Consider the following 26,788-nt stretch of genomic DNA (forward strand, 5'->3'; position numbering starts at 1 on the left):
GTAGAGAGCCAGAGCCCTCTGTGAGTAGCAAACAGCAGCGTCTGTGGACGAATATCCAACACTGCAGACGTAGCCCGCCCGTATAAGACAAGTGGACCATCTGTTCCAGACTGCTTTTTATTCAGCAGCGTAACACCACATCTGCTGCACAAACGATTAGCGACCCACATTTTGTCTGTAAAACAACAAAAGGGATGGAATACGTTCACTATCAGAAGAAAAGAGCTGTTTTGCATAGGAGGTAAATGATCTCCTTTCTGGTGAAAGAAGAAACAGTTTCTTTTACTAATGGATATAATTTCAACTAAAATTAAGTTGTAAATATATGAAAAACAGTGTTTTCAAATATTATGGAAACTAATGAAATCATCTTGCAGCCAGAACTTATTTCAACAGTGTTGTTACGAGTCAGTGCTGCTCATCGCTCCGTTCCGGCGCAGGACAACTGGCTGCATACTTTCTCTTCAAGCCTTTCAAATACACTTGCAAACTCTCCGAATCCAATCGCGAATTTCTAGCAGTCTGAACCAACCTCATTGCCAGGTGGTACACAGCTCTGTGCTTCATCATCTCAGGAGTGGTTTTCTGTCTGTGCTGTTCTTAAAAGCACACGCACACTTTAAGTAGGAAATTAATAACTTGCTATTATTAAAATAGAAGCACTACAGGCTTTTTGCACGCTACTTCTGACCTGCTGATTCTTGGTTGGCACACCAACATTACAGCCAGCACTCCTGAACCCCACAGGCTGCTTTCTGTTGTCACCTAACAGCGGCCCGTAGCAAACATCTCTTACCATTAGTTTCAGAAATCAAAATGTTACTTTCTTGATGACATCTGTCATCATAAAAGCCTATGCAGTGCTTATGCTATAATCTTTCAGAAATATTTAAAATAAAACAGAGTTTTACAAAAACTGATAACTGCAGTAGTATACATTTATAAATGACTGCTACGTACCAGAATTTGTTTAGCAACATGGTTTGTGATTGCCTTTGCATCCAGAATTATGGATGGTGGTAGAGAGGAAACTTCTGCAGCTTTTAATCCTAAACAAAGGAAACACAAACCAGGATTTAGAATAACATTTTATTCTACCCTCCACATTATTTATTCTACAATCAGCTCACTTCAAGGGGTAAAATATTCATCTAAAAAGTTATTTTGATGTAATCTTTCTGTCTCTTTTTCCACCAATACTGTTGTAAGAGTTACTGAATAAAATGTCTACTTTGTTACAATGTGGCCCCTGAAATACACTTCCACAGAAGTTAGGGCTGGCACTAAGTGGGCAGGATCAGATGCTCCAAAGGATGAACGGACAACGGCACAGCAGTCATCAGCAGCTTTGTCTGCTTCTTTCACGTTCAGGTAGTGCTAGATGCACTCAGCCCCGAATGTGGGCACTGAGTGGACGCAGGCGTCATTTTCCGACTTCTGCTCCTTGCCAGCTGCAAAGCTGCAGATACTCAGGGTAAAAAAAATACATGAAAAGATCTTCTGCCCTAGCACGATGTTTTTGATTTTTTTTTTTTAACTGCTGTCCACGACTCTGGCTGCGCAGAGGAAATTCTGTGCTTCAGGAGAAGTTCCAACAACGTTGGAAATGGTCAAGAAAAGCCCCTGCACTTTTTTTTTAATTATTAAATACAACGCTGCTCAATTAAGACAAAGTCAGGACAGTGAGGCAGGACTCCTGTGTCAGCAGGAGATCTACCAAAGGTCTGCTGCTCACAGGGCTTGGAAGGGAGCTCTAGAACTCATCAAGTCCAATCCCCCACTAAAGCAGGTTCCCTACAGCAAGTCACACAGGTAGGCATCCAGACAGGCCTGAATGCCTCTAGAGAAGGAGACTGCATGACCTCTGTGGGCAGCCTGCTCCTGTGTGCCGGCACTTTAACAGTAAAGAAGCTCTTCCTTGTGTTTGCATGCAACTGTGTTCCAGTTTCTGCTTGTTGCCCCGTATTCTATTACTGCACACTACTGAAAAGACTACGTCCCTATCCGCTTTACTCCCACAGTCTGGGTATCTATAAACAGTTACGAGATCCTCTCTCAGCCTTCTCTTCTCCAGACTGAAGACACCCTAGGTCTCTCAGCCTTTCCTTGTATAGGCAATGCTCCAGGCCCTTTATCACCTCTGTCACCCTCCACTGGACTCCTAGGAGACCCCTGTCTATTCCTGTCTTTTTTGAACTGGGGACTCCAGAAACATGGTATTTCTGAGTTAGGGTTGCAGCATCTGAAACAGACCTTGTTCTGCTAATGACAGAGAAACTTACACCTGAAATTTTGATAAAGAGGCATCTTAAGTCTCATCAACTCAAGCCAGACAGGACTAATTTGTAGTTTTCAGTCACCACTGACTTGCAGTAATCATGTGCAGCTATTAAATCTCATCTAAATCACAGATTCAGCTACAGAATCTTGCATTCAGAAATATGGATTTCTACACTTCTTTAAAACATGCAGTTATACCTTACTGTCACTCATGGCTCAGTGACTCATAATCCTTTAATCTGCACGCTCTACCAAGTCAGTCACAGTGGAATCTCTTACCGTAGTTCTTTTCCTCTGTATATCCTTTAGAAAGCGTGTAAGTGTACGTAATCTTCTCCTTCTTTCCAGCGCTGCTTCTCACATGCTGCACTTCAAAATGGTAATTTTCCACATTGGGATACAAAGCATCCATATGACACAGCTCCAGGAAATGCGTAGCAAACAAAGTAAATGCCTAAGTAAGAAAAATAGAAACAAAATTCAGGATTCAAATGATCCTTTGATAAATTACAACAAGTAAGAAGAACGGTCTCACAGCTCTCCAGGTTTTTGTCCATAACTCCAAAGAGCTGTATTTAAATTACTAAAAGTATGAATAATGCAAATAATAATAAAAAAACCTAAGTGATCAGTTCTAACGTTGGCAAGCGTGTGTTTTCCCACTTAGGGCTCCCCAGCTCTTTTCTCAACAGAAGGGGAACAGCAGATAGAACATGATAGAAGCAGATAGAACAAGATAGAAGCCCATGACACTTTTGAAGTGTGACGGGGCATTTCGAATCACTGGGTGCTTCACTTTCTTCAGGGGATGTTCTTCCTGAGGCACAAGCTGCAGACAACAGGTGAGATTCCTCTATAAAACCACAACAGTACTCTGCGTGAACTGTGACAAGAAACTGAATCTATAATCTATACGAATTGACAAGAAGCTACGGCCAACCACGTAACTGGAACAGAGCAGCAACTTCCGATCCACGCTGTGCCACTCTTTGGAACAAACCTCTGACCTACACAACGAGCACCTCACAGTGAGCAACCTCCACCCTCCAGGGCTCAAGCACACAAAGCACTGACTGTGCAAACAGCACGAGGCTGGGTCAGCATTTTTTCTTATCTAGGATAAGAAAGCAAGTTACCAAGCAAGATGCAAAAAAGATGGTGACCCCTGATCAGGATGCAGAATATGTCAGCATTTTGTCTGTCACTGTAATTCTTACTGCTCACTAGTCATGAAAAATGTCATTTCTAGGCAAGAAATCTCTATAAAATTTAAATTGTGTGAAACCACAATACTTACAGGACGATAAAATAATTATTAAAAGTTTACACTTTTTTTTTTTTTTTTTTTTTTTTTTTTTCCAGAATTACCTTCAAATTCAGGAGATATTCACAGGCAGCATAACAAATGCCAATACCTTCTTCGGCACTGGTACCTCTGCCAAGTTCATCGATGATGATGAGTGATTTGTCATTAGCATTTTGTATGATGTATGTTATCTAGGAAAATATTTTATTAGTTATCATTCCTAGAAAAGCAGCTTTTAAAAATCCTGCTACTAATTGAAATACTTGTGTTATCCAGATAAAAAAATCAGAGACGTAAAAGACTCCTGTCAGATCCGTAAGCGTTACTTGTTCATCCCTTCCAAATGGCTGTAAATCCTAACCCACCAATGGGCTAACCCTACAACCCTTCCTCTTTTCCACTGAGCATATGTACTCTTTGCTGGGTAAAAAACTGGCTGGACAGCTGGGCCCAGAGCATGGTGGCAAATGGAGTTTAATCCAGGCAGTATCTGGTCACTAGTGGTTCTCCTCAAGGGTCAGTTCTGGGGCCAGACTGTACAGTGTCCTTACTGATGATCTGCATGATGGGGATTGAGTGCACCCTCATTAAGTTCACAGATGACTCCAAGCTGGGAGGGTGCTGATTTGCCTGAGCATAGAAAGGCCCTGCAGAGGGATCTGGGTATGCTGGATCAATGGGCTGAGGCCAACTGTACGAGGTTTCAGTAGACCAAGTACCAGGTCCTGCACTTTAGTCACAATAACCCTATCAAACGCTATGGGTTTGTGGGAGAGTGGCTAGAAAGCTGCATGGAGGAAAAGGGTCTGGGGAGATTACTTGGCAGCCAGCTGAACATGAGCCAGCAAGGTACTCAGGTGGCCAAGAAGCCCAACAGCATCCTCGCTTTTATCAGAAATAGCACAGCCAACAGGACCAGGAAAATGATCCCACCATACTTGGCAGTGGTGAATTTGAGTACTGCTCAGTTTTGGGCCCTAACTACAAGATATTGAAGAGTGTCCAGAGAAGGGCAATAAAGCTGTGACAGGTGTGGAGCACAAGTCTTATGGGGAGCAGGCTGAGGGAACTGGGATTGTTCAGCCTGGAGAAGAGGCGGCGCAGGGGAGACCTTCCTGCTCTCTACAACTCCCTCAAAGGAGGCTGTGACAGCGAGGTGGGACTTCACCTCTCCTCCCAGGTTACTAGCAAAAGGATGAGAGGTAACGGCCTTAAGTTGCACCACAGGAGGTTCAAGGCAGATACCAGGAAAAATTTCTTCTCAGAAAGAGCAGTAATACATTGGAACAGGACGCCCAGGGAAGCGGAAGAGTCCTGTTCCTGGAGGTTTTCAAGAGGAGGGCAGATGCAGCACTAAGGGACACGGCTACTTGGGTATGCGGGTGGTGGTTGACAGCTGGACTCCATGGCCGTAATGGTCTTCTCCAAAATTCATGATTCTGTAACTGCTTTCCTCAAAAGCATATCAGTTTGGGAGAAGACAGTGAGAGTGCTTATGCTTAGCCAAATAATCCTTCAGGTTCCAAAACGTAACAAAGCATTGGAATTATTGTCCAGTGGAACACTGATTTTTACTCAGACTGGGGCATCATTATACAGGATGTGTGTTCTCTATCACTATTTCAGATAAAAGATGAAGGATGATTTTTTTAAACAGTATTCAAAGTACATTCTTTCAGTGGAAAAATACTAGTACAATTTCAATCACGTCCAATGTAACAACAGACACGTGGCCCTAGATTATCTATCTTTAATACCTCCTTCATTTCCTTCATGAATGTTGAGGCATTTGTTTCTATATCATCGTCCATTCCTATTCTGGTAAAAATTTGCTCTGCAATTCGAAAAGAGCAATACTCTGCTGGGACATAAGAACCTACAAAGCAAGACACAAGTTTTCTCATATCAGCATGACAAATGCCAGCATGCACTGCAGAGAACGTATCTTGTTCTAGACAACTTCAGAGAACATATTTTACCATTGCTTTAAAAAAAAAAATATTACATCGATGCTATACCTGAACAATCAGTAAAACCTTAACATACCACATGTCTGAAGCTATGTCAGTCTGAAGGGATGTAAAAGTCAGAATGACCTGTTGGATTAATCTGCATTTTTGCAGCCACTGTGATACTAAGCCAAGGAATCGTGACTTCCACAGAACAAATTTATACTGCCTCACCAATCTCTGAGAATTACTAGTTTTACTGAAAAGAACAGGAAGCTTTATATCATCCATGAATTTTACTGTCTCCTTTATCCATATTAAATTCATGTTTTTGAGAGTAATTCCTGAAGAACTTGTTTGGAATTGGATCCAAAAACACATACTGGACAAATTTTATTCTCCACTACCAAGTAATTTCAATCATTTATTTCAGCCCATTAGATCCTCTCTCCTGAGCTACTGGCCTTATCTTCCTTTATCTTTAGATAAAAAAATCACAAAGAATTCCTAAGTATAAGGACAAGGCTTAGACAGTCAGACTTTACAAGTATTTAACTTTTATAATTTTAGTGATAAAGCATTGCAGTACTTATTGCTTTTATATGATCTATTAATTCTGCTTGGCTGAAAGCAGGTTACTCCACATAATCGAGGTGTCCTCTCAAGTTCATCTCTTCTTTTTGGATGACGAATATATATGCAGCCTGGTGGGCCTACTCTGTGGACACTCACTATTAAGCTTGCACAAGGTGCTGGACTGAGTTAGGATGCTCCCAAAAAATTAAATAAACAAATAAAATAAGGCCTCCAACTGTATTTCTCCTAGCTGAAACTAGCCAGGCTTTCTCATACACAGATGAGTCCAGGGGCATAAGCTTCCATAAGCTTCCAGGGGCAGACCCAAAATTCTACAGTAGCCTCTTCAGCAACATAGGCACCGGTAGAAGGAAAAGTACTTAAAATTGTATTTTACTATTTACATGGAATCTTATTCTTTAAGACGAATTATTAGCCTGCAAAAACATTTTTAACTAGAAACTAATTGAAGTGCTGTGGAAGTTCATGAATACGGTCAAGTCTTACCGATCTGCGCCATAATTTGACAGAGAGCAATCTGTTTTAGATACGTTGATTTTCCACTCATATTTGGTCCCGTGATAATGAGGAAATTGCTACCTTCTGTCAGATATGCATTGTTGGACACGGGTTTCTCCATGGCTATCTTTTCAAGAATAGGATGCCATCCCTGCTTGATTGCCAAAGTATCTGTAAAGTCTGGACGAACTGAAAGAGAAGGAGAATATAATAAAGCTTCACAGAATTAGTACAGAAACCTTTCGGTTATTAAACCGAATTTCATGAAATGAAGTTCTTGCAGAACAGAAGTCAAACTCTGTGGTCTTGATTCCCTAATTTTTACTTTCCTGCAGCCACTTACAAGAATTACCAGTTATCTTCAGCTATGGATTCTGATCATCAGGCAAGTCCTCAAGATTTATTTTTACAAAAAGAAAAAGAATCCCAAAACTAACATGACATTTCAAAATTAACGTCATGTTTGTGTTCCCCTGTAAGCAGCATAGAACTCTAGTAATACAGAAAAATATAGAGTGAAGCTTCAAAAGAAATCCAATGGGAGAACAGGAAACATTTTTGCACGTACTGTACTGTTTGTCACTTATTTTTATACTGCTATAACCATATAAAATACAGAGGTCATGAACTCCACCTGTAGCTATTACACAAGTTTGTTACTGTATCAGCACAGGGAACTAAAAAGTAACATTCTTTCTATTTTTGTTCATACACTGCTGTACTGATAATAAGGGTGCCTACAGCTCCTATGTACAACTATTTCAAGCCAGGACCATTCTGTTTCTATGGCACCACTGCAGACTAACAACTGTTGTTAAAACTGCTGCTTAAACACTGAAGCCTTCAAGAAAGAAGCGCCAAAGCAGTTCTTTGGGTTCCAACACTGAGGAACTCAAATTACCTGGTAGCTTTTAGAGAGAATCACAGAATCGCAGGGGTCGGAAGGGACCTCCAGAGATCATCCGCTCCAACCCCCTGCCGAAGCAGGCTCCCTGCACCAGGTGGCACAGCAAGGTGTCCGGGCAGGACAGACTCCAACGGCAACGGGTCGACAGCCACGAAAGCAGCCCATTTCTCTGGGTGGAGACGCACTCAGGCCTGGCAGCGCAAACCGCAGAAGCAAAGCAGCTTCCGTCTTGTCATGAACTGTTGATGTGAACTGCTCTGATTCACCCGGTGGGAAAAGACTGTGACAACTCAAGCCTATCATTACTCCTGTGTTTGAAATATCTGAACACGAAGAATCAGTGTCATTCTGCAAAGCTAACTCTGCTACTGAGCTGGAAATGTCACAGCAGCATCAGCAGTGATGAGCTAATACAGCTGCTGAGATGGCTTTCCAGACCAGCTTTTATTTGATATCTACGCAGCAGTGCATTCTAGCTAGGAACCTCAGGTTTGCATTGTTTGTAGAGACAGGTAGCTCAAATCAGCATTTATTAAAGACTGTGTGCTTGTTTGTACACTGCAGAACTGGGCTAGGGAAGCCAGATGATGCAGCGATGCAGATACAGCCCAATTGTTGACACAGGACATAACAATACACCAGTCAGCACATGATCCTGGATTCCTCAGCTCTCCCTAAAAGCACTCCACAAAGGTGTGACAAAAATTGAAGCTGAAAAATAGATAGCTGCTTATTTATATATATGCTTAATGTCGACCTGTTTATATTACACTGTGCTCTTTCAGAACACAAAAGTTAATGCAGGATGTTCACAGACTTGAAACGAATATGCTTGAAGGAACTGTCGTGAAAAGACTGGATATGAAGCCTTACAGCAGCTGAATGGAAGAACAGCATTTCAGTGCACAAAAATTGGAGGAGTACCAGCACAAAACAGGCAAGGATGGACCACAGACACTTAGAGCCTAGTGAGACCCAGAAAGATAAATGACATGGGCTTAGCAATTGAGAACCAGACAAAGCAGCCTGGATATCCCTCAACTGGAGGGGCTTTATTTAGTTTTTAACAGAATTGAAAAGATTAACTTACCGTAGTCAGAAATAGTGCAGGCATGAGCAAATGAAAGCAGCATGTCCAGCATTGACACAATGTCAGACAGCTTGTACAGACAATGAATGTGTTCATAGATCTCGTTCAGTAGCTTACACACTATCCTTAAGAAAAAAAAATTAACAGTTAATTATGTTCATTCTGCATACATCAGGATGGGAGATTACTTCATAAAACACCATCATCTCTACCAAATGCAGGAGAATATCTGAGCTTCTTTGAAGTATATTAAGATCTTACACAGTAATCTCAGATCGATTATTGCCATCAGATACAAGACACAGCTCAAACACCAAAAGCACGTTACAAAAGCTTCACACACAGAATTAACTGAAAACATAGCTGTGGAGTCAAATGTGTTTCAGTAACATCCTCAGGGTGCCTCTTAAATCCCCTTAGTCCTTCATGTAATAAAAACAAAACATCAAACAAACAAGCAAAAACACACACTAAACCATACATGGTTTCTAAAAAGAAAAAAAGAAATTTCCAAAAATTCATTATACACCTAGCAGGTCTTCTGAGATTAACACAACATGCAGCAGGGTCAAAAATACATAGTCAGCTTTGCTGTTAGCTCAAACGATAACGATCCCGCACTGCAAAATTAATACATCCCCTGTATCGCTTTGTGTAGATAAGTCATGTGTGAAGAAATACTAAAGACGAGGACTTCTGTTATTAATGAACCTCCACGTCCTTTTCATGACGTTTAATGCAACACACACGTTGTGTTACTGCTTTTCTCTCAGGTAATGCATTTGATCACCGACATCACTTATGACACTGCTCAGTGCTCACCATGGGTTACTGCCAAAAGAAACCATAATTCATCACAAAGGTGGCTTTAAAAAAAAAACAAACGTAAATAGTTTGAGTAGGACAAAATAAATGCAGTTAGCAGAAATATTTAATAGTTTTAGACAGTCTTACAAGTAGGTCATGTGATATATTTCTCTCAGGGATTCCTGGCATCTTTCATTCATTTTTATTAAATCTGCTGAAGTGAAACTATACATGTTCCTCGTTTTAGTGACCTATGGGAAGTTCAAACCAACAGTAAGAACTTGCCACGACCAGAAGCCAGAGGAGTTTCTAGAAAGCTATCTGGGAAAAACGTGGGGAAAAAAAGGAAAAATATCACTTCATTTTTTCCTAAATAGACTTTCATGACAAATCCTTACAAAAGACTGCAGTTATCCACAAGATACACAGCTTTACAATTACAAGCAATGTAGTCACATGCAGTTGCATGAGAAACGGGGTGGCTGTACCAACTACACCTTCATTTACTTCTAGGTATGTTCACTGAAAATATTTTAAGTGTTGTTTAAACTGCTGTATAATATGCTTTGTTACTGTATTATACATTTTACATACATTACTCCTACAAAAATTTATTAACAAAATGCAACTAGTCCAGATACCTTTGTAAATTCTGACGGAAGTTGGCCGTTGGGTAACGTTGAACAATCAGCATTCAACTGGATAAAAAATCCACGCACAGAACTGAAACTTGTTTTCAGTGGCAGGTTGTACTTCTCAGCAAGTTGTGTTATCATACCTACATACCACAAATAACAATTTGACCCAAATCAACTATACGGACAAACATTTACCTGTACAAACTGTGGAAATGATTCGCACAGGTTGAATGCGTCAGATAAAGAAAGGAGGAAAAGAGTTTTAAATACAGGGATCACAATATAATTGCTCATCCTCATTTAAATGAAATTGAACTTTTATCTACAAATGGAGAACCTGAACGTTAGTATCATAAGCACTTCAGTTACACATCAGTGATGAACAGCTTATACTAACAGTGAAGATGTTTCCCACATCAAAAGGTCATGTAGCATACGATTACACGACCTCTGTATGCCAGATGTACTTGGAACTCCAAGACAATGAAAGTCTCCGTTTGGAAATACCTGCTATGTCATCCACAATTTCCGTGTATGTTCTACGAGCTATGTCAAGGAACTCATTGATGTTTGGCTTAACAGCATAGCATTTTTGGGTCCTCATACTCAGACATCCTTTTGCGTATCTCGTATCGTCATTAATCACAGTTGTAATCTTCTCAAGTATAATTCCAAACCTGCAATATTAGTAGTGCCACATATTAGCCACATTATATTTTATGATTGTAATCTGTATTGTTATCCTGAAATTACAAATAACTGAAGCAAATTCTCTATCTTTGAAACAAGCATTAAATTTCATGCACATTTTCACCTCAAAACATAGTACAAATATGTCTGATAGTCTTTGGGAGATACAGATACCCAAATGTACATAAGTAACAGTTTACTTTTGCATTAGTTTCCTAGGACACTACTGCTACTGCCTTCTTACAATTATTTCTAACAGAGTACAGTTTGTTCATCAGTTAATAGCTGTTCATAGCCGTTCTTCTGCTTTGGTTTTTCCAGCACTTGTTTATTAGTTGAAAATTAGAATTTTAACACAAAAGTCAAGCTTTTAGCCAAAACAATAGTTGTGCTTGCTGCTACAAATAAGCAAAGATTCACAATAATTATTGTAATACCTTCTATCTTCAAGAGCATTGTAATAGGCCTTCAGCAGGGACGTGTTACAGCTTCTCAAAGCAGCCTGTTAAGAAAGTAAAATGTGAACACACACAGTTAACTATTTTCACAGCCCTTTTAAAGGACCAGAAGGTCTTAAATCCATCAAAGCTTATCAGTGGTTGCTTAAGCAACCTGCAGAACCTGAGTGGGAGTTTCAGTTCAATATTTGTTAGATAATGTAAGAATCCAGTTCTTAGGAATACTGGCTCAAATAATTGTTTTTCATTTGGCAGAAAGTTAGAACAGACTCTGCTGGCAGCACTGCACTCTGCGAGATCAATGGTAAATCTCATGAGATTTAGTAGGAAGGACTAACTGCTTTTACTTCACACCCAAAAAAGGACAGACATATCTTACTTTCAGAGGCTCCACAAGCTCCAGGGTATGCTTCAGATAGATTATATTAGTTATTTTTGATTCAGCAGTTTTAACCTGTTGAAGAATTTTTACAAATACAGAAGTGTTTGAATGCTTATTTAAGGAAAGTAGGTAACTAGCAGAATTCACACTGCGACTCTAAAGGTTTGTACTGATAACTTCTAGTGAAAACTGCTGAAATACTTCATAAGCTCACATTGACAGCTTGGTGTGCAACTGCATAAAAATGTTTACAGAAATTGTATTGCCAGCTGTGGTCAGCTGCCCAGCAGTAAGTGGCCCTTTTCTTACGGCTGCACAGATAACGATCAGCTCTGAGAATAACTGCTAAACCAAGCTGTGGAAACTTCCTTTAGTCTTCTATGTTATCAGTACAGACTTTTTCAAAGCCACTACACAATATACATATCACAATTAAGGTGCTCAGTCCTTTCCATAAACGCTGTTAAACAGCGCCCAATCTAATCTGCTCTGACAGTCCTTCAGCATACGTACACATAATGTTAAAGTCAATATATAAAAGGCAGTAAATGCTAAACGCTTTGTTTGCTCTTCAAAAGTTTTAGACCACATTCTGTAACTTATTTTGTATGCCTGTCCCACTACATTTCTAATAAAGAATTTTGCTGTTGCCATTAGCGTATATAATACACACTGCACTGCATGCTCTTGTAATTCCAGATGAGAGAAATAAAGGATATGATAATCCTGATATCTTACAAAAGGAAGCAGAAAAAAGTACATGCACAGTGCATCTGTGTGTTGGTAAACACACACACACACACACACATATATATATATATATATATATATATATATATATATATATACACACACACACACACACATGAAAATTACTCTCATACCCTCTGGGATAATACGTGTGTGCAGGATTTTCACATGCATACAGACACAATATAACGTGAGTAACAGCAGTTACTGTGAAAATTAGTATAATTATTTCCTTCATGGAAATGCACACTTGCTGATTTCCCTATTGTTACCATCAAATAGTATGTGAAAGAGCCTCTGAAGATGGATCAAGAGACATCTAAGATAAAAAGCCATGAATTTTTACATGTTTCACTCTACCAACATGAGAAGGTAGTGCTCTGAAAAAGAAGAAAAGGATCTCTCTCCTTACACGAGAGGAATTTTAGAAATTGATAAACACACTGTTTGGTTCCAAACTAAATCCAGTGTCAATTTTTTAACACGAATGCATAAGTAAGGCCTCCAGTGAAATTTCTTCTCATGCATTCATAACACAAACTGTAACCTTGTGGTGGAGGGCATCTATTGCTTTATCTCATAGGTGAACACCTGGAGTGGTCTTAATGGTCTTTTCCAACCCAAATGATTCTTCGATTCTTACCATCTATGCAAAGCTGTTTTCTCTAAAAGACAGAAGAGGATTAAAGCAATACTAAATATGCCAACAGAGGAGTCATAATCTTCAGAAAACATGGAGTGCAGGTCCCACGATGGAATCAACCATCAAAAGGAGATGCACAGAAGTTTATGAAGAGCTGATATTTCATAATGAAACATTCCTTTTCTAACATAGTGCTTGCAGGAGCTTTACTAGAACTAGTGTTATTAGTGTAGCTTTATACTTGCTGCACTTCATGGTCAAAGGAAGAAAATGAATGCATATAACCATGATGGCGAACCATTTTGGATAATGGTAGTTCTTCTAGGATTCAACATTCATGGAGAAAGTGCAAACCTATCTTTTGAAACATCTCACACTAAGTTCCCATGTCATATACACAAAGATGCAGAGAAACAGCTGGCATTTTTTTTTTGTACTAGAGATTTAAGTGCCACAGATTTAAGTGCTATGGCAGCAGATCAGCCCTAGATTAATTTTATTTCCTGGGAAATTACCAACGCCACATCACACACTGACAAAAGGGAACAAAGCTCTCCAATATGCTGACTCACTATGCCTTCCATTCAAAGGATGACAAAAAAGTATCAGTCAAAATGAGAACTGGAGGCAGGCAGGATTTTAAGACACCATTCAGAATTGAGGTCTCCTCTTTCTCACCTATATACACATGCCTGAGCATTTAAGGTTCTCTGCACATTGGCACAGTCGGTGCCAAGGGGACCCCCACCTCATGTAGTACCACTCACGCAGCGTAGCCAAGCACCTTGTGTTCTGTCAGCTGGCTGCTGCTCAGAGGACAACACTCACCTTCCCAGTGAAAAAGTTACACTTAGCTCGTATTATCCCTGTATCTTAGAAACTAATTCCTATTTCTGTCTCTGGAGCTTTACGCAATTTAGTAAACAGATGAAGATATATCTGTATCTTTGCATTATAAACACAGCAAAGCAAAGTCCAAGTGCTTCTTAAGAAGCTTTTCCAAAGGTATTTCTTAGGCTATGAAGAGTAATTTCCATTAAGTAATATTACATGTAAACTACGAGATATTTTAATTTCATGTAAGAAAGATGCACAATTTTCGGCAGGCTACCAAAAACTGTATTAACCTCTAAAAGTTACATTACAGATATATGAAAACTCCTTACATCCTATCATTATGGTCTAGAGGGAGTTATCTCCACCTACAGCAGGTGGGTTGGAACTAGATGATCATAAAGGTCCCTTCCAACCCAAACCGTGCTGATTCTATGATTATCAAGGGTATGCTTCTGTGAGAAGGAATCTGGGCAGAGATGAAGAAATCAAACTCTTCTGAAGTTCAAATTGCTTCCATTATGATGACATACTACAGCAAACCCAAATAGCATTCACCTTTAAGAATCTTATCCTGTCGTAAAATACGATGTACTCACAACCTGTGATAACATTAGTCCATGAATCTGTAAGGTGCAGCCTTTGCTTATAGATTTTTAGATACAGACACATATTTTATGTTTTGCCTGTAATGTGCAGATAACTCATTATTCTTAAGTGTGTTTTGAAACATACTGTATCTTGCTTCGGAATTTGTACCAAAATTGAAAGCAGTTGTTCTGTATCCAGGAATTTGGAGATAACTGTAAAACAGAAGTAACCAGCTCAGAAATGTAACAAATTTCAAGGAAATCATATTAACAACCTGCACTTCTTTCATTTTTTAATGTACACAATTATTTATTAATATTTATGCTAATCCATTTGTTTTTATCCTAGCTTCCTATTTACCAGAAAAAAAAAAAAACACAACGAAAGACAAAAATATCTGCTAGGTTATTTAAGCACAATTACACTTACTGTATCCAAGACACAGTGATTATCGTACAGGGGGACATGTATCAGTTCAGTAATGTTTTTGTTCCTAGAGCAACTTCCAAAGTATATATGAGCTAGAGAACAACTACAAGAACAGTCTAACTGTCAAAGGAAGGATAGAAATAAAAATAGAGGAAAAGAAAACCTCAAATGTGCAAGACTGCCAATAATTCCTCCTCCATGTTTCTCTTGTGACAAGGATTAAGCTCACACAACACGCCTTCAGGCGGCCTAACTCGTACTCTCTGGGACTGTATTATTTTCATATTTGTCTGGACCATTATGTTTTAGGAGGCAAAGGAAAAGAAAACAAAAACATAAACAAGGCCTTAATTTGTTTTTAACAAACAAACCACTTCCAAAACTGTATCAAGCCGCAAGAGCTAACCTCCAATCACATGAGAAAGCTACTGGCTTACTGACTTTTATCTACTTTGTAAGTTCACTTTTTTGCAAAATATATTAAAAAAAAAGTCACAGTATCACAATAAAGCTGGCTTCAAAAGTTATGAATGACCGCTACAGAAATGCCTGCTGACGATTGTAAGAAAATACTTTTCAAACACACTGAATCAGACTGCACAAATTAGAAAAAAGAGCTTAAAAAGGAATAGCATATTAAGTATTAAACAATAAATTACTACCTGCTTGAAGACCAAAAAACAGCTCCTCATCCTGGAGAAATTCCTGAACGCAGTCCAGTCTTGTTTTAATTGTTTCAGCATCAACAAGTGGCTCCAGGATATTGGATCTGAGTCTTCGACTTCCCCCTGGAGTTTTAGTGTAATTTAGGACACCAAAAAGTGTGTGTCCATTCCTGTTAGAACAAAACATACAAGAAGAATGCATTCATAAAAATAATGATGGAAAACAACAAACGACATTTCCAGGAAAAGTATCCAGCAAATTCAAGGCATGCTTTCAGAGTACTCGGCACCTTCCTACCTGCCAGGTGTATTTTATGAACTACAGCAGTTTACCAAGTCAGATGCAGTTTTATATAATATTAGCCACCATTTTATCATTTATCAAAACTTAGAAACACCCTTGCATTCAGAACGTGTTCATCTTTTTAGGATTACTCCATTGCTACTGCAGTTTACATTTTTCCTCTCAACTGAGCTATCTGAATTAGCACACAAGCCATGCAAAAGGACAAATATTATTATCTGAAATCAAATGCAAATTGGGTAATTTTCAGTAAAACACACTTATGAGAAAAACTTGATTTAGGTGCTGCAATCTTAACGCCCTTACCGAGAATCCCTGTTATTTGTTACCAGTTCCAGATTTTGGGCTGATGATGAATCTATCATAGCTGTTTTCTCACTCCCCTGGAAATGGACCTTGAGTGACTTCGGAGCATAAATGGAGTTCTGAATAAACTCGACATATTTCAGCAAAGCTGCAGCAGCTGCAAGACAGTAGTACCTTGGAAAGAAATAATCTTTAATGAATGTTGAATAGCGCTACGTAGTTACCAAAAATCAAGTGGTATACCAAAGAAATCACATTTAACACTTGACACTTGCTGCTTGACAGCTACTGGGATTGAGAGCACTGAAAAAGCAGTACTTTTAACAAATGCACAAACATCTAAGAATCACAGGATTGCAGGGGTTGGAAAGAACCTCAAGAGATCATCGAGTCCAACCCCCTGCTAAAATAAAGCAGGTACCCTACAATAAGTCACCTCCATAAAAGGGGACTCCACTGCCTAGAAAACTAAAATAAGCTAAAAACTAAAAACTAAATAAGCAGTTATGTTAAGAACTTCTTAACTTGTGAAAAAAATGCAACAAGCCACTGGCTTTTGTCCTGAGCATGTATGAAGCTGTTAAAAACTTATCTGGACACGGTATGATTTTTCCTTATTTCAACATACTTTGATTGAATCTCCATGAAAACAGTGCTGAATTCAGATGCACACAATTGCTCTATATACTCCAAACCCTTTGTTTCATTGAAGTATTTCCTTTGGACAGTTGTAAACGTCACATTCTGGGAAGACAGAGGAAAAAAGCAAATAATTTAAAGTCACAGATAATTTTTTCATCAGACAGACTTCTCTATTTTTGCTAGGATCTTTGCTCCCAAGAAAGTCCACCAACTGGCTTCAGCACATGACTTCAATGAGCCAAGCTCAAAATTGTCTGCTTTAACTAGCTAATATATTTGTCTCCGTAATTTCCCGCACCAGAACGAGTCATGTTGGAGCTGCAATGGGATTGTCCTGCACCACAGTAAAAACAAAGCGCCAGAAATCACAGAAAACACACAAGATCTGACTGCATTTAAAGCTTCAGAAGTTGTAGAAGACTTAACAATCATACAGATGCAATTAACAAGAACTCTAAAATGCAGAATAAAATTTAAGAGCTTACTTTGAAATGTTCTGTTATTAAAGCAAACAATTTTGTTGTGTTCCCTGCTTCACAAGAAGTGTTTGGCATTATTATTTCCAGAGGTGTTAAAATTTTCAGTTTAGTAATAACCTGAAAAAGAAAAAAAAATCTTGAGTAATTCAATACAAATCCATATCTAAAAGAGCTGTACACTATAACGTATCAGGAATAAAGAATTATGGAATTCTTATATTTTAAAATCACAGTTTATCTTGTAAATAATGACCATACTTTATGCTTATACACTGGTGAGCTAAATAGATCTGCAGCTATATAGATACAAATACACAAAACTATTTTAAAAAATTGAAGTTATCTTTTATTTAAACAGTTATTTAAATACAAAAATACGTTTGTGTCCGAAGCACAGCGTCCCTCACAACCTGGGACGCTCCACGGTTCTGTGAGTACTTGGCAGTGTGAGAAAACAAACGCCTTGTTCAAGCCGTGATCTTCAGTTTTCCCTCACAAACTTTCAAGTGAGCCCTCATCGGTCACATCACCATCTGAACGCCTAACCTCTCTCACACCTGCAGCCTCAAATCACAGCCACTTTGAATCCTACTACTCTGCATGACAGAAGTATTTACACACCTGCCAGGTTCCATAAGCTCTTGTGCCTGTTAAGACCAAGATAAGCCTTAAATTAACTAATGGTAAAAATAAAAAATTAGATAAAAAATAAAATGCAAAAGAAGAAAACCCACAAACACCTGACAATATTAGAAATTTTAGTAAATAGATTCAGCAGTCGTTTATATTCCTAGTCGTATCTACTTACCATACTAACAAGATCTAGTTTTTCTTAGTCTGAATATTGTAAATACACTGCAAGCTACACTGCTTCCTAGCACGCATAGCCACAACAAAACTGTTAAGAAAGCAGTTTTATTAATGTTAGAACTGCATCAACCAGATAGATTACTTTCCTGATCTTAAAATATGCAGCAATGGTGGACAGAACACTTTACTGTCAGCTGAATACATTTTGTTTGGCAATAACTGAGAACATTCACAGAACTACACAAATCCCAAGCTACAGTCTGCCTAAAACAAATAAAAGTCACCCTTGTGAAGTGCCACTCTCAAAGATGTTTTGCCTAATGAAAAATACTTGCAAATTCTCCTACCATGCATTCCCTCTAATGCTCTGCAGTGCAAGGCATCTGAGTTTCACATAGTTCCAATGCACTATTCTTTGCAGAAACGCGTTTTCTGTTTTGCAAAGCATTCTTTCCTCCTCCCCTGAAATCTGAGGCACAGCCCAGGAAATAGCAGCTCCTTCAACAAATATTTCAAATTTTCTAGAGATTCTTACTTCCCCTTTTTAGATTTTTTTCCTAGAAACTGAATATTCCATTCCTGATTACTCAAGCAAGCAATCCACTGCACCCAGCTGTCAGCTATGCAGTAGTTCACTATGCAACAATACCTTGGCATAAGTCGTATTGTCTGCAAACTGGGACAGTATCACCTCAGGATTCTTTAAGTCAATGCTGGCCATTCCTACTTCCCCTCTGGCAAGGCCTCTTCCTTCTACCACAGCTACAATAACTGATGCAGCAGTATGAGCAGAGGCTGTAGATGACGACGTAACTGTAGAACAGTTGCATATATTCAGTTATAACCCACTTCTTTATATTCACAAAATCATACTTTGACATTCCAAGCTTGGACAAGCTGTGACAGAACAAGCAAACTGAGGATTGTGAAGGTGTTTTTTTGTTCAATTATTACTGTAGTATAATTGACTGGTGCCAAAGTTCAACACATTCCTTGTTCCTCCCAAACCTCCTCATAGGTACTGAACTTTGAAGAGCACTGATTTTAGAAACTAATAATGCACCTCTCTCTATCTTTCTAGCACTACTGTTTTCAGTGCCTAAAACCTAGACACTGCAAGGCAATAAGGAGGACAGGTGGAGATGAGTTTTCATCTGCAGTCAGAACTGGGGGATAAGCAGTCAGACAAAATGAGCTGACCCTCACAATTCTGCCCTGATTTTCTTCGGGCATCTGTCGTACTGATCTGCAACGATACGCCTCAGGCAGCAGTTACTGAGCCCCCATACAAAGCATTATGCTGTATTACCTGGAAGCACTATTAATTGTTAGATCACTGCACTTCCCACAGAAGAGATTAATTAACCAGGGTGAGACCTGTTTCTCTGGGGTACTGAACTTTTTAACCAATGAAACACCAAAAATATGGATATAGTGCTTCCTCTGGCATCTCTGCTAGTTTTGGTGTTACATTCTTCAAATCTTTCTGAAGAAGCTACTAACAACACTTTGTTCCAAAATTTGCAGCCCCAGATTGTGAGTGTAGGCTACTCAAATGAGAAGACAAACACTGCAGAAATAAGGCAGACATACATATCTGCATGTGAATTTCTGTTGAGAACAAATGCAGAGAACGATTACCTATTAATTTCACTGAAGTAGCCAATAAGAAACTGAAATAAATTTTTAATGCTACAATGCAACTTGCTGACCAACACTAAAACAATTACCACTCCAGAAAGAGTCACTTCATGATCTCAAGCTTCTTAACCTTCACACACAAGTCAAACTAAACCTTAGAGCAGCTGTGTTGAACAGGTTCTTCAGTATTGGATTTTGACAGCATATACAACCTGAAATACCAAAATCTCTTTTCGTTTCATGTAATTATTTGTATTCTTTTCCAGCATTACTTTCCTCAAAAGGGAATCAGGTCTCAAATAAGACTGGAATACAAATGTTCTCAGAACAGTTCTGTCAAGAAGGCATAATACGCCAAACTTGCCATTTCTTTTTGGATACACTCAATATGCATCCCCAAAATGAAAAATAACCCCACCAGAAATCTCAAAAAGCAACCAGAATTAAATAAAAACATTTGTCCAGAAAGAGAGAATTCGATCTCCAGCTAACTGCTACCTAAGCATTAAGAAAACGCAGTCTTTGATACTGCACACAGCTGAGTCTGAACCTTCATTTACTCTATGTTTGATGGATGCCAGCAATGACATTCACACAGTTTCATCTAAGGCCTGCTTTGAAAACCTGATTGTTACTCTGATTGATCTGCCCAGGACAGTCCATGATTCCCCCCCATATCAGTAGCTGATTACCTTTTTTTTTTTTTTTTTTTAAACAGCAACTAAGAGGTGGTGATAATAATAATGATTTTAAATTAGGTTACAGTCGTTAGACAATTTTGATTTTGATGATGGTTACTTGTTTAGTTTGCTACACACACAAAAATAAAATTTAAAAAGATGCAATGATCAACCAATGTTGTTCATAATATGGTATGCTGGATATGTTGTCTTCAATACAAACGAAACTGACCAAAGTTCCACATACAACTCAGCAAGTGTAAATATCCATACAGACACACGGAAACAAACACACGTACATTTGTAGACTAAAAGGAGATGAAAAATATGGTTTTAATTGCTAGGACATGTAGAGGTTAGAAAAATCTGCTCCATGGGTTTCCAAGTTATAGACACCCCAATTTCTAGAGTAGTCAAAAAGAAAACAGCGGATCACAACAGCTGTAAGAAATGACAAACTTCATATTAGCTCACTTTCTACAATCAAAGAATTCAATTCAGTTTCAGGTAGAGAGTCAATTTGTAGTCTTACCAGGATTTTTTTTTTTAATTAAAATACGGATGTTTTTAAGAATCAATCTTTAAGTAACTAGTTTAGAGAATTACCATTAAATAACATTAGGATCACTGAAAACAGAACTGACAGAGCTTAACTCAGACTGAAAAGATGGACTTTGAATATTACTACTTTAGCACTACCAGAAAACACAAAATGACACAAGACAACATTAACCTGTAAGATGGCTTTGCTGGTAAGCAGCACCGCAAAACTTCACCCAGTGAGCTACTGTGTGTTGTTTAAGGATCGACTCACCTACACCTTTGAAAACAACAACGTAAAGCGCATAAGAAACTCACAAGAAATTCCAATTACTTCATGATACATGATTGTCTCGCTCCAATTTATAGGAGGGAGAGGAGGTTCTTTCAATATTTGTATACCTGCCATGAGACTGAGAAACAACAGTTCATACGCTGGTCCAACCAGTTTATCACAAATCCTAATCAGGGAGACGGGAAGGGAAGGAGGGCGATAGAAAAGATAGGAAAGAAGCAAGAACTGCGTAAGGGAGGACGGTCACCACCAGGATTCAGCAGCGTCCCGCTGCACGGCGTTTGAAGGTCCAAGGCAGAAGCAGCAGCGGGGAGCAGCGTGGCGGCCTGGGGCAGCAAGCAGGCAGCAGAAGGCAGATGCGGAGCCAATGCGGGAGGAAGCAGCAGCGCTCAGGCAGCAGCCCAGGAGAGTATGCCAGCATGCAGGCATCACTTCGTGAGGAGCCTGTTAGTCAGAAATCCTTGCTCTTCTTCATGAGGAATCTGTTGCCAGAAAACCTATCCTCACGGTTTTCGATTCCCCTTTTATCCTATTTGTTCTCCTGCCCATGTGACAAGTATGGGTCTTGAGCAAGAGTCATTGAGCGCCCCTGAGATGGCCGTCATCCTGAGATAAGTCACATAGAGGAGCACTTCACAGCCATTTAGCTGCAGCTCATCTCTCTCTCCTTGCCCCTGGCCTTGTCCATCTGTGCCCCCCAGACAAAGGATTTCACAATCCTTGCCCAGGACTTGCCTGAACTTGAACAAGTCCATCTGTGTCCCCAGCAAACTTTGAGACACTAATGTTAACAGAATAATACCTTACAATGATGTACAATGCTTTATAAGCCTAAAAAGAAACCATGATAAGAAACGCAGTTCACAAAGGCAGGAGCACTGTTAGGTCACAGCTTGAACTGCTGTTTAGGCACCTGGTGAAGCGGTGTGACCAGAAGGCTGGATCCAGGCTGGATCCAGGCTGGAGCCACTCTGGGCTCACATAAGGGCCAGCCACTGAAGAGACACAGCCTCCCTTGGATCTAGGCTGCTGTATAATCAAGATGCTATAATCGCAATATAATTGTTTAATCAACAGATATCAAGATGTTGTAATCACAATATAATCAAGAGAATCAAGCAAGGTAGACAATGATCACAAAAGAGAATAAGCGGAAGAGCTTACCCTTCGGCTGAGCTCACCAGAAGACACCAAGAGAGATGATCTCCAGAAGAGATCCTTCCCCGCTGGCAGCCAGCTTTTAAATAGGTCTAGGAGGGGTGGAGCCAGGCTCCACCCCTTCCGGCAGCACAGCTGAATTGCCTTCACCTGTGCTCCTCTGGCTGGCTCATGGCTCGCCTCAGGTGATTAATCAGAGGTTCAGGCCTTGACTCAGCAGATCCCATACAGCTGCTTAGGTATAAAAACAACTATGATTTATTTTTCATTATCACACTATAAGCACGTGAAAAAATAAAGTATGTTTAATGAAATGTTAGAGATATATATTGAACACCGTCAATTCACCTGAATATCCAGGAACGGGGGTATGGCTTCTGCCAATAGATCTACTGGTAGAAAAGGGTATTTTTCCCACACACGTGTTACTGAGGCCTCGTGCAGAACAACCACTTGTGAAATTCACTGCACTCCCATTTTCTGCACAGGAACTTTTGTCCCCAAGATATGATTCTGAAGGGAAAGGGAAGGAAAAAAGAGTCAGTTTCTGTTTTGAAAGTAGCACATACACATCTTAGAAAACCTTGTATTTTGTACTAGAAGTAGAGATGTCCCAGCAATCCACCCCCAATATCCTTCTCTACAGCAGTACCGGCCTGAAATAACAATGAGTTTGTTTCGAAAACCAGCATATATTGACAGTTACTTTCCATAATGACTGTACTTGCAGTAAATCTCCGGTTAATTTGCTGGACTGAAACAATATAACTGAAATAATTTTACTACGCATAATTTTTATGCTATGAGTTCCAGATCTATGAAAAAATGCTATAACAGACAGCTCCACCTTGCATTTTCCCGTTGGCTTTAAAATCCATAGCTGAAACTACATACTTACGTTTATGAAAATTTCAAAGCTTAAAAAGGTCACAATAGTGTTTTTTTAACATGCACATTCCCTTTTAGAAAACGGCAGCAAAAGTGCAAAGAACTGCGCTCAGAAATACCCTCCACATGAACATGATCTCCCTTTGATTTTATGAGGTTCAACCCTCAGAAATGACACAGTAATCTGAAACGTGTTTGTTATGTTATCTCCTATTTTCTCTACAGATATATTGTAAGATTTACCTTTTTTTTTTAAAATGTAGCAAAATACTTTTTTCCTCAGATCACTCTTAAATTCAGTAAATTAGTAATTTCTTTAGTAATCAGTATTTTGCTGATCTAATAATTGAGATACTAATTTTAGTATCTCAAGTGCTCTCAAGATGAGTAAAAACATGAAATCCTTAATACAGCCTGGATAACTGCTTTTCAAAGACCAGAGGAACCAAACCATCAGCATCTTTTATTTTAACAATAAAAATTCAACAATTAAGTTACACTTTGCTCAGGTTGGTATTGCAAGCTTTCCTCTGTCTTGGATTCAAGACTGACCGCGTACCTCTTAGCGATGCACACACACACCTTTCATCCCAATTTACACCTGAACACACACACACCTTTCATCCCAATTCACACCTAACAGGAACGCGCGTACTTCACAAGACATTTCAACAAGCGTCCCATTGTTACTGCTATAGTAGTTTCACTGAAGAGGAAAAACAAACAAACAAAGAAACCAACCAACCAACCCCAGCCACTGTTTCCAGTCTGCCAATTCAAGGCCGGCAGTACTGCGCTGATCCCAGCGCCCTGCCAGCACCGCGCGGATGGAGCGCGGGGCCGGGAGTGCGAGCAGAGCCAGCTGGAGCTGCTACAGCGCTGCGGGGCAATTCAGATCAGCCAAGTGACTTCACGCGCCAATCATCCACAACGTCAGGCAAAAGCAGCATTTATTTTAAGAAACCCGAGGAACGCCGTCATTTTGACGAGCCGAACCAAAACAAACAGACGGCTGGCGTGAAGAGACGGCGCTCCGCCTCCGCCCGCCGACCAGCCTGCGGTACCGCAGCTCGGCAAGCCGAGGGCAGCAGGAGCGGCACCGACCCGAACGCAGACGGCCACACCGCTCCCTACCTCCCCTTCCGGAGCGCGGCGGCTCCTTCCTGCCGGCAGCCCTGAAGGGAGCGAGCCCCGCCCCGCCGCCGGATGAGCCGCCCGTGCTGTCCTCAGTGCTGCGCGGCGTCTGCAGCAGGCCCAGCGTGTAGCGCCCGCCCAACCCTGACAGAGAGGAGGAGCAGCGGCCCGTGTAGGACTCTGAGGCGGCCGAGGCGACCGCTCGCCCGCACGCTTCCATCTTACTACTGCCGTTCGACATCGCGGCCTCAGCCACGCAAAGCGACCCGCTGCCGCTACGGCTGAAAATGGCGCTGACCTCAGCGCGGCCGCGCATGCGCACAATTCTCACCTGCCCCCAGCCGCCGCCCAGCGGTTTCCCGCCGAGGCGGCGGCGCCGTTCGCGTGTGGCGCCGAGATGACGGCGGGCTGCTGTGCCTCCTAGAACAACGGGAGGGTACCTAGGCGTCATTTGTCCAACGTGCTTCTTCAGCTGACTTGACAACCAGAGGCTGTTTTTAGCAGGAATTCAGAGGCGGCGTGACCTGCAGAGCTAACAGAAACCGTTAATTAAAAACACACACAGCAGGTCTTGCATCCAGACGTTGCTTTAAATTCACGAGCACACAGATCGGTTTGGGTGCCAGCAGGTGCTACCGCCATGGAAGCTTTCATTTAAACAAAGCATCATCACGGCGCTTCTAATTCACTTACCTAAAACCACACCGAGCAGAGGACGCGGCCGTCACGCCGCAGGCAGGCTGCTCAGCCCTGCTGCGGCAATTTGCAGCAGCTGTCAGCGCTGCTCCACGGCCCCGCGGCCCAGCGCAGAGGGGCGAGCGCCTCAGCAGCGAGCCTCCACCAGGCACTGTTCTGAGAACGCAGGGGTCTGAAACTTGAGCTTCACTGCAATGGATGGAGAACTCCAATTCCACAGCTGCTGTTGCCTTAACTAAGTCCTGTGCTGAACTTCAGACACTGACCTCTTCAGACACAAATCTAAGCGCACAGACCGAAAAGCAGAAACAAAAGCTACATCTTCCCAATGACCCCCATTTCTTACGTCCATAAATCACAATGCAGACTTTGTCTAACCAGGCTGTCACAGACAGGATACCTTTAGAACTGCACAGATAAAGAAGTACAAACTTCCGAAAGCCTTTAATAAAGGACCAGTAACTGAAGACTATGAGGTTAATTATTGCAACATAGCAAGTACATAAACTCAGGGGAAAAAAAGAGAAACATTGAAAAGAAACACAGACAGACTTATAACAACGCACTCTGCACCAAAATCTCATATTGAAGTGTTTTAATATATGCACATGGACCAACTAATTTTTTTCCACAGTACATTAAAAGAATTGATTTCGTTTGCATGACAAAAAACAGTGATGATTTTTTGTATACATACACAATATCTATAATAAGTTAAGAGGTAAAGAACGGAAGAAAAAAATTTAAGAAGTGTTTCGTTTGGACACATTCATTCATTTTTAGCCTGCAATCTGTACAACGTGGTCTTTATCAACTACAGCTGACTTAACAAACCAAGGTGACCAGACCTCCTTCCGACAAGTTTCAATAACATGAACAGGATTTCAACCTGCTGTGTTCTATTCTCTCGTGTACTGTCACCCACATTTTAATTTCCAGAATGTCTCACAGTCTATACTAAACTAGAAATTCTGAACCGTATTCTGTTATGTTTACATAACACAGAAAAAGCAGTACATGCCTATGTCCTGGAGAGTGAAGCTCTGAATAAAGAAGCAGCACTTACAAAGGCAACCCAGATGTGAGGTTATTTCTTCTTAATTTTTAACTTTCTATGTATTTTTTACAAATAAATAAAACCTAACCAGTGCTCTCATTCCCCCATACTCAACAAAAAGTCAGCCTTAATTCCAAACCTTGAAAAAATTAATTCTAGGCTTTGACCAAATAATTCACCAGGAAACTGAGCCATTAGAAGGGAACCACTTTGATTATTTTTTTTTAAATCATCTAAAAGCCTCCAGAGAAATAAAAGTTTAAAAAAACAAAAAATCCCAAACGTAGTATTTGAGCCTTCAGTCTCTGAATTTCCCAAGAAGTTGCTGCACCTTATTCTCTACTAGGATGAATAGGTTGGATAAAACTAAGCCGCTGGTGATCAGAAGTGTTGAAGTAGTTTTAGACCTTCTTTAAGCATACATACAGCAATTACCAAAGAACTTCTTCCCCCTCACAGCTACATTTCACTGTGAAGTGAAATTCAGTTTCAGACAGTGTGCAGGATGTGAAGAAACATGCAATTTTAGGGCTTCTGTCAAGACAAAAGGATTTCATCTTTCAGATGAGTGTTTTCCACGGCTAATTTAACTCTCAACGACAGCATAATGAAGTGCTGGCAATTTTTGTCTTAAAAGCTGCAAA

At 40.2% G+C, this 26,788-nt stretch overlaps 1 protein-coding gene across 1 annotated transcript; it reads right to left on the reverse strand.

The window, feature by feature from the left end:
• Nucleotides 1-110: 110 nt before the first annotated feature.
• MSH4 (mutS homolog 4) lies at nucleotides 111-24,632 on the reverse strand (the record flags this gene model as incomplete). Its single annotated transcript, XM_079535168.1, has 20 exons — nucleotides 111-594; nucleotides 961-1,049; nucleotides 2,560-2,734; nucleotides 3,649-3,777; nucleotides 5,344-5,462; nucleotides 6,619-6,819; nucleotides 8,628-8,752; nucleotides 9,582-9,685; nucleotides 10,076-10,212; nucleotides 10,580-10,749; nucleotides 11,200-11,264; nucleotides 11,600-11,674; nucleotides 14,565-14,632; nucleotides 15,512-15,684; nucleotides 16,125-16,298; nucleotides 16,753-16,868; nucleotides 17,252-17,362; nucleotides 18,705-18,868; nucleotides 22,718-22,882; nucleotides 24,392-24,632. The coding sequence occupies 20 exons, from the start codon at nucleotides 24,630-24,632 to the stop codon at nucleotides 409-411; spliced, it is 2,787 nt and encodes a 928-aa protein (XP_079391294.1). The 3' UTR covers nucleotides 111-408.
• Between the last annotated feature and the right edge of the window lie 2,156 nt (nucleotides 24,633-26,788).

The sequence above is a fragment of the Tetrao urogallus genome (genome assembly GCF_951394365.1).
Source record: "Tetrao urogallus genome assembly, chromosome: 5".
NCBI lineage: Eukaryota > Metazoa > Chordata > Aves > Galliformes > Phasianidae > Tetrao > Tetrao urogallus.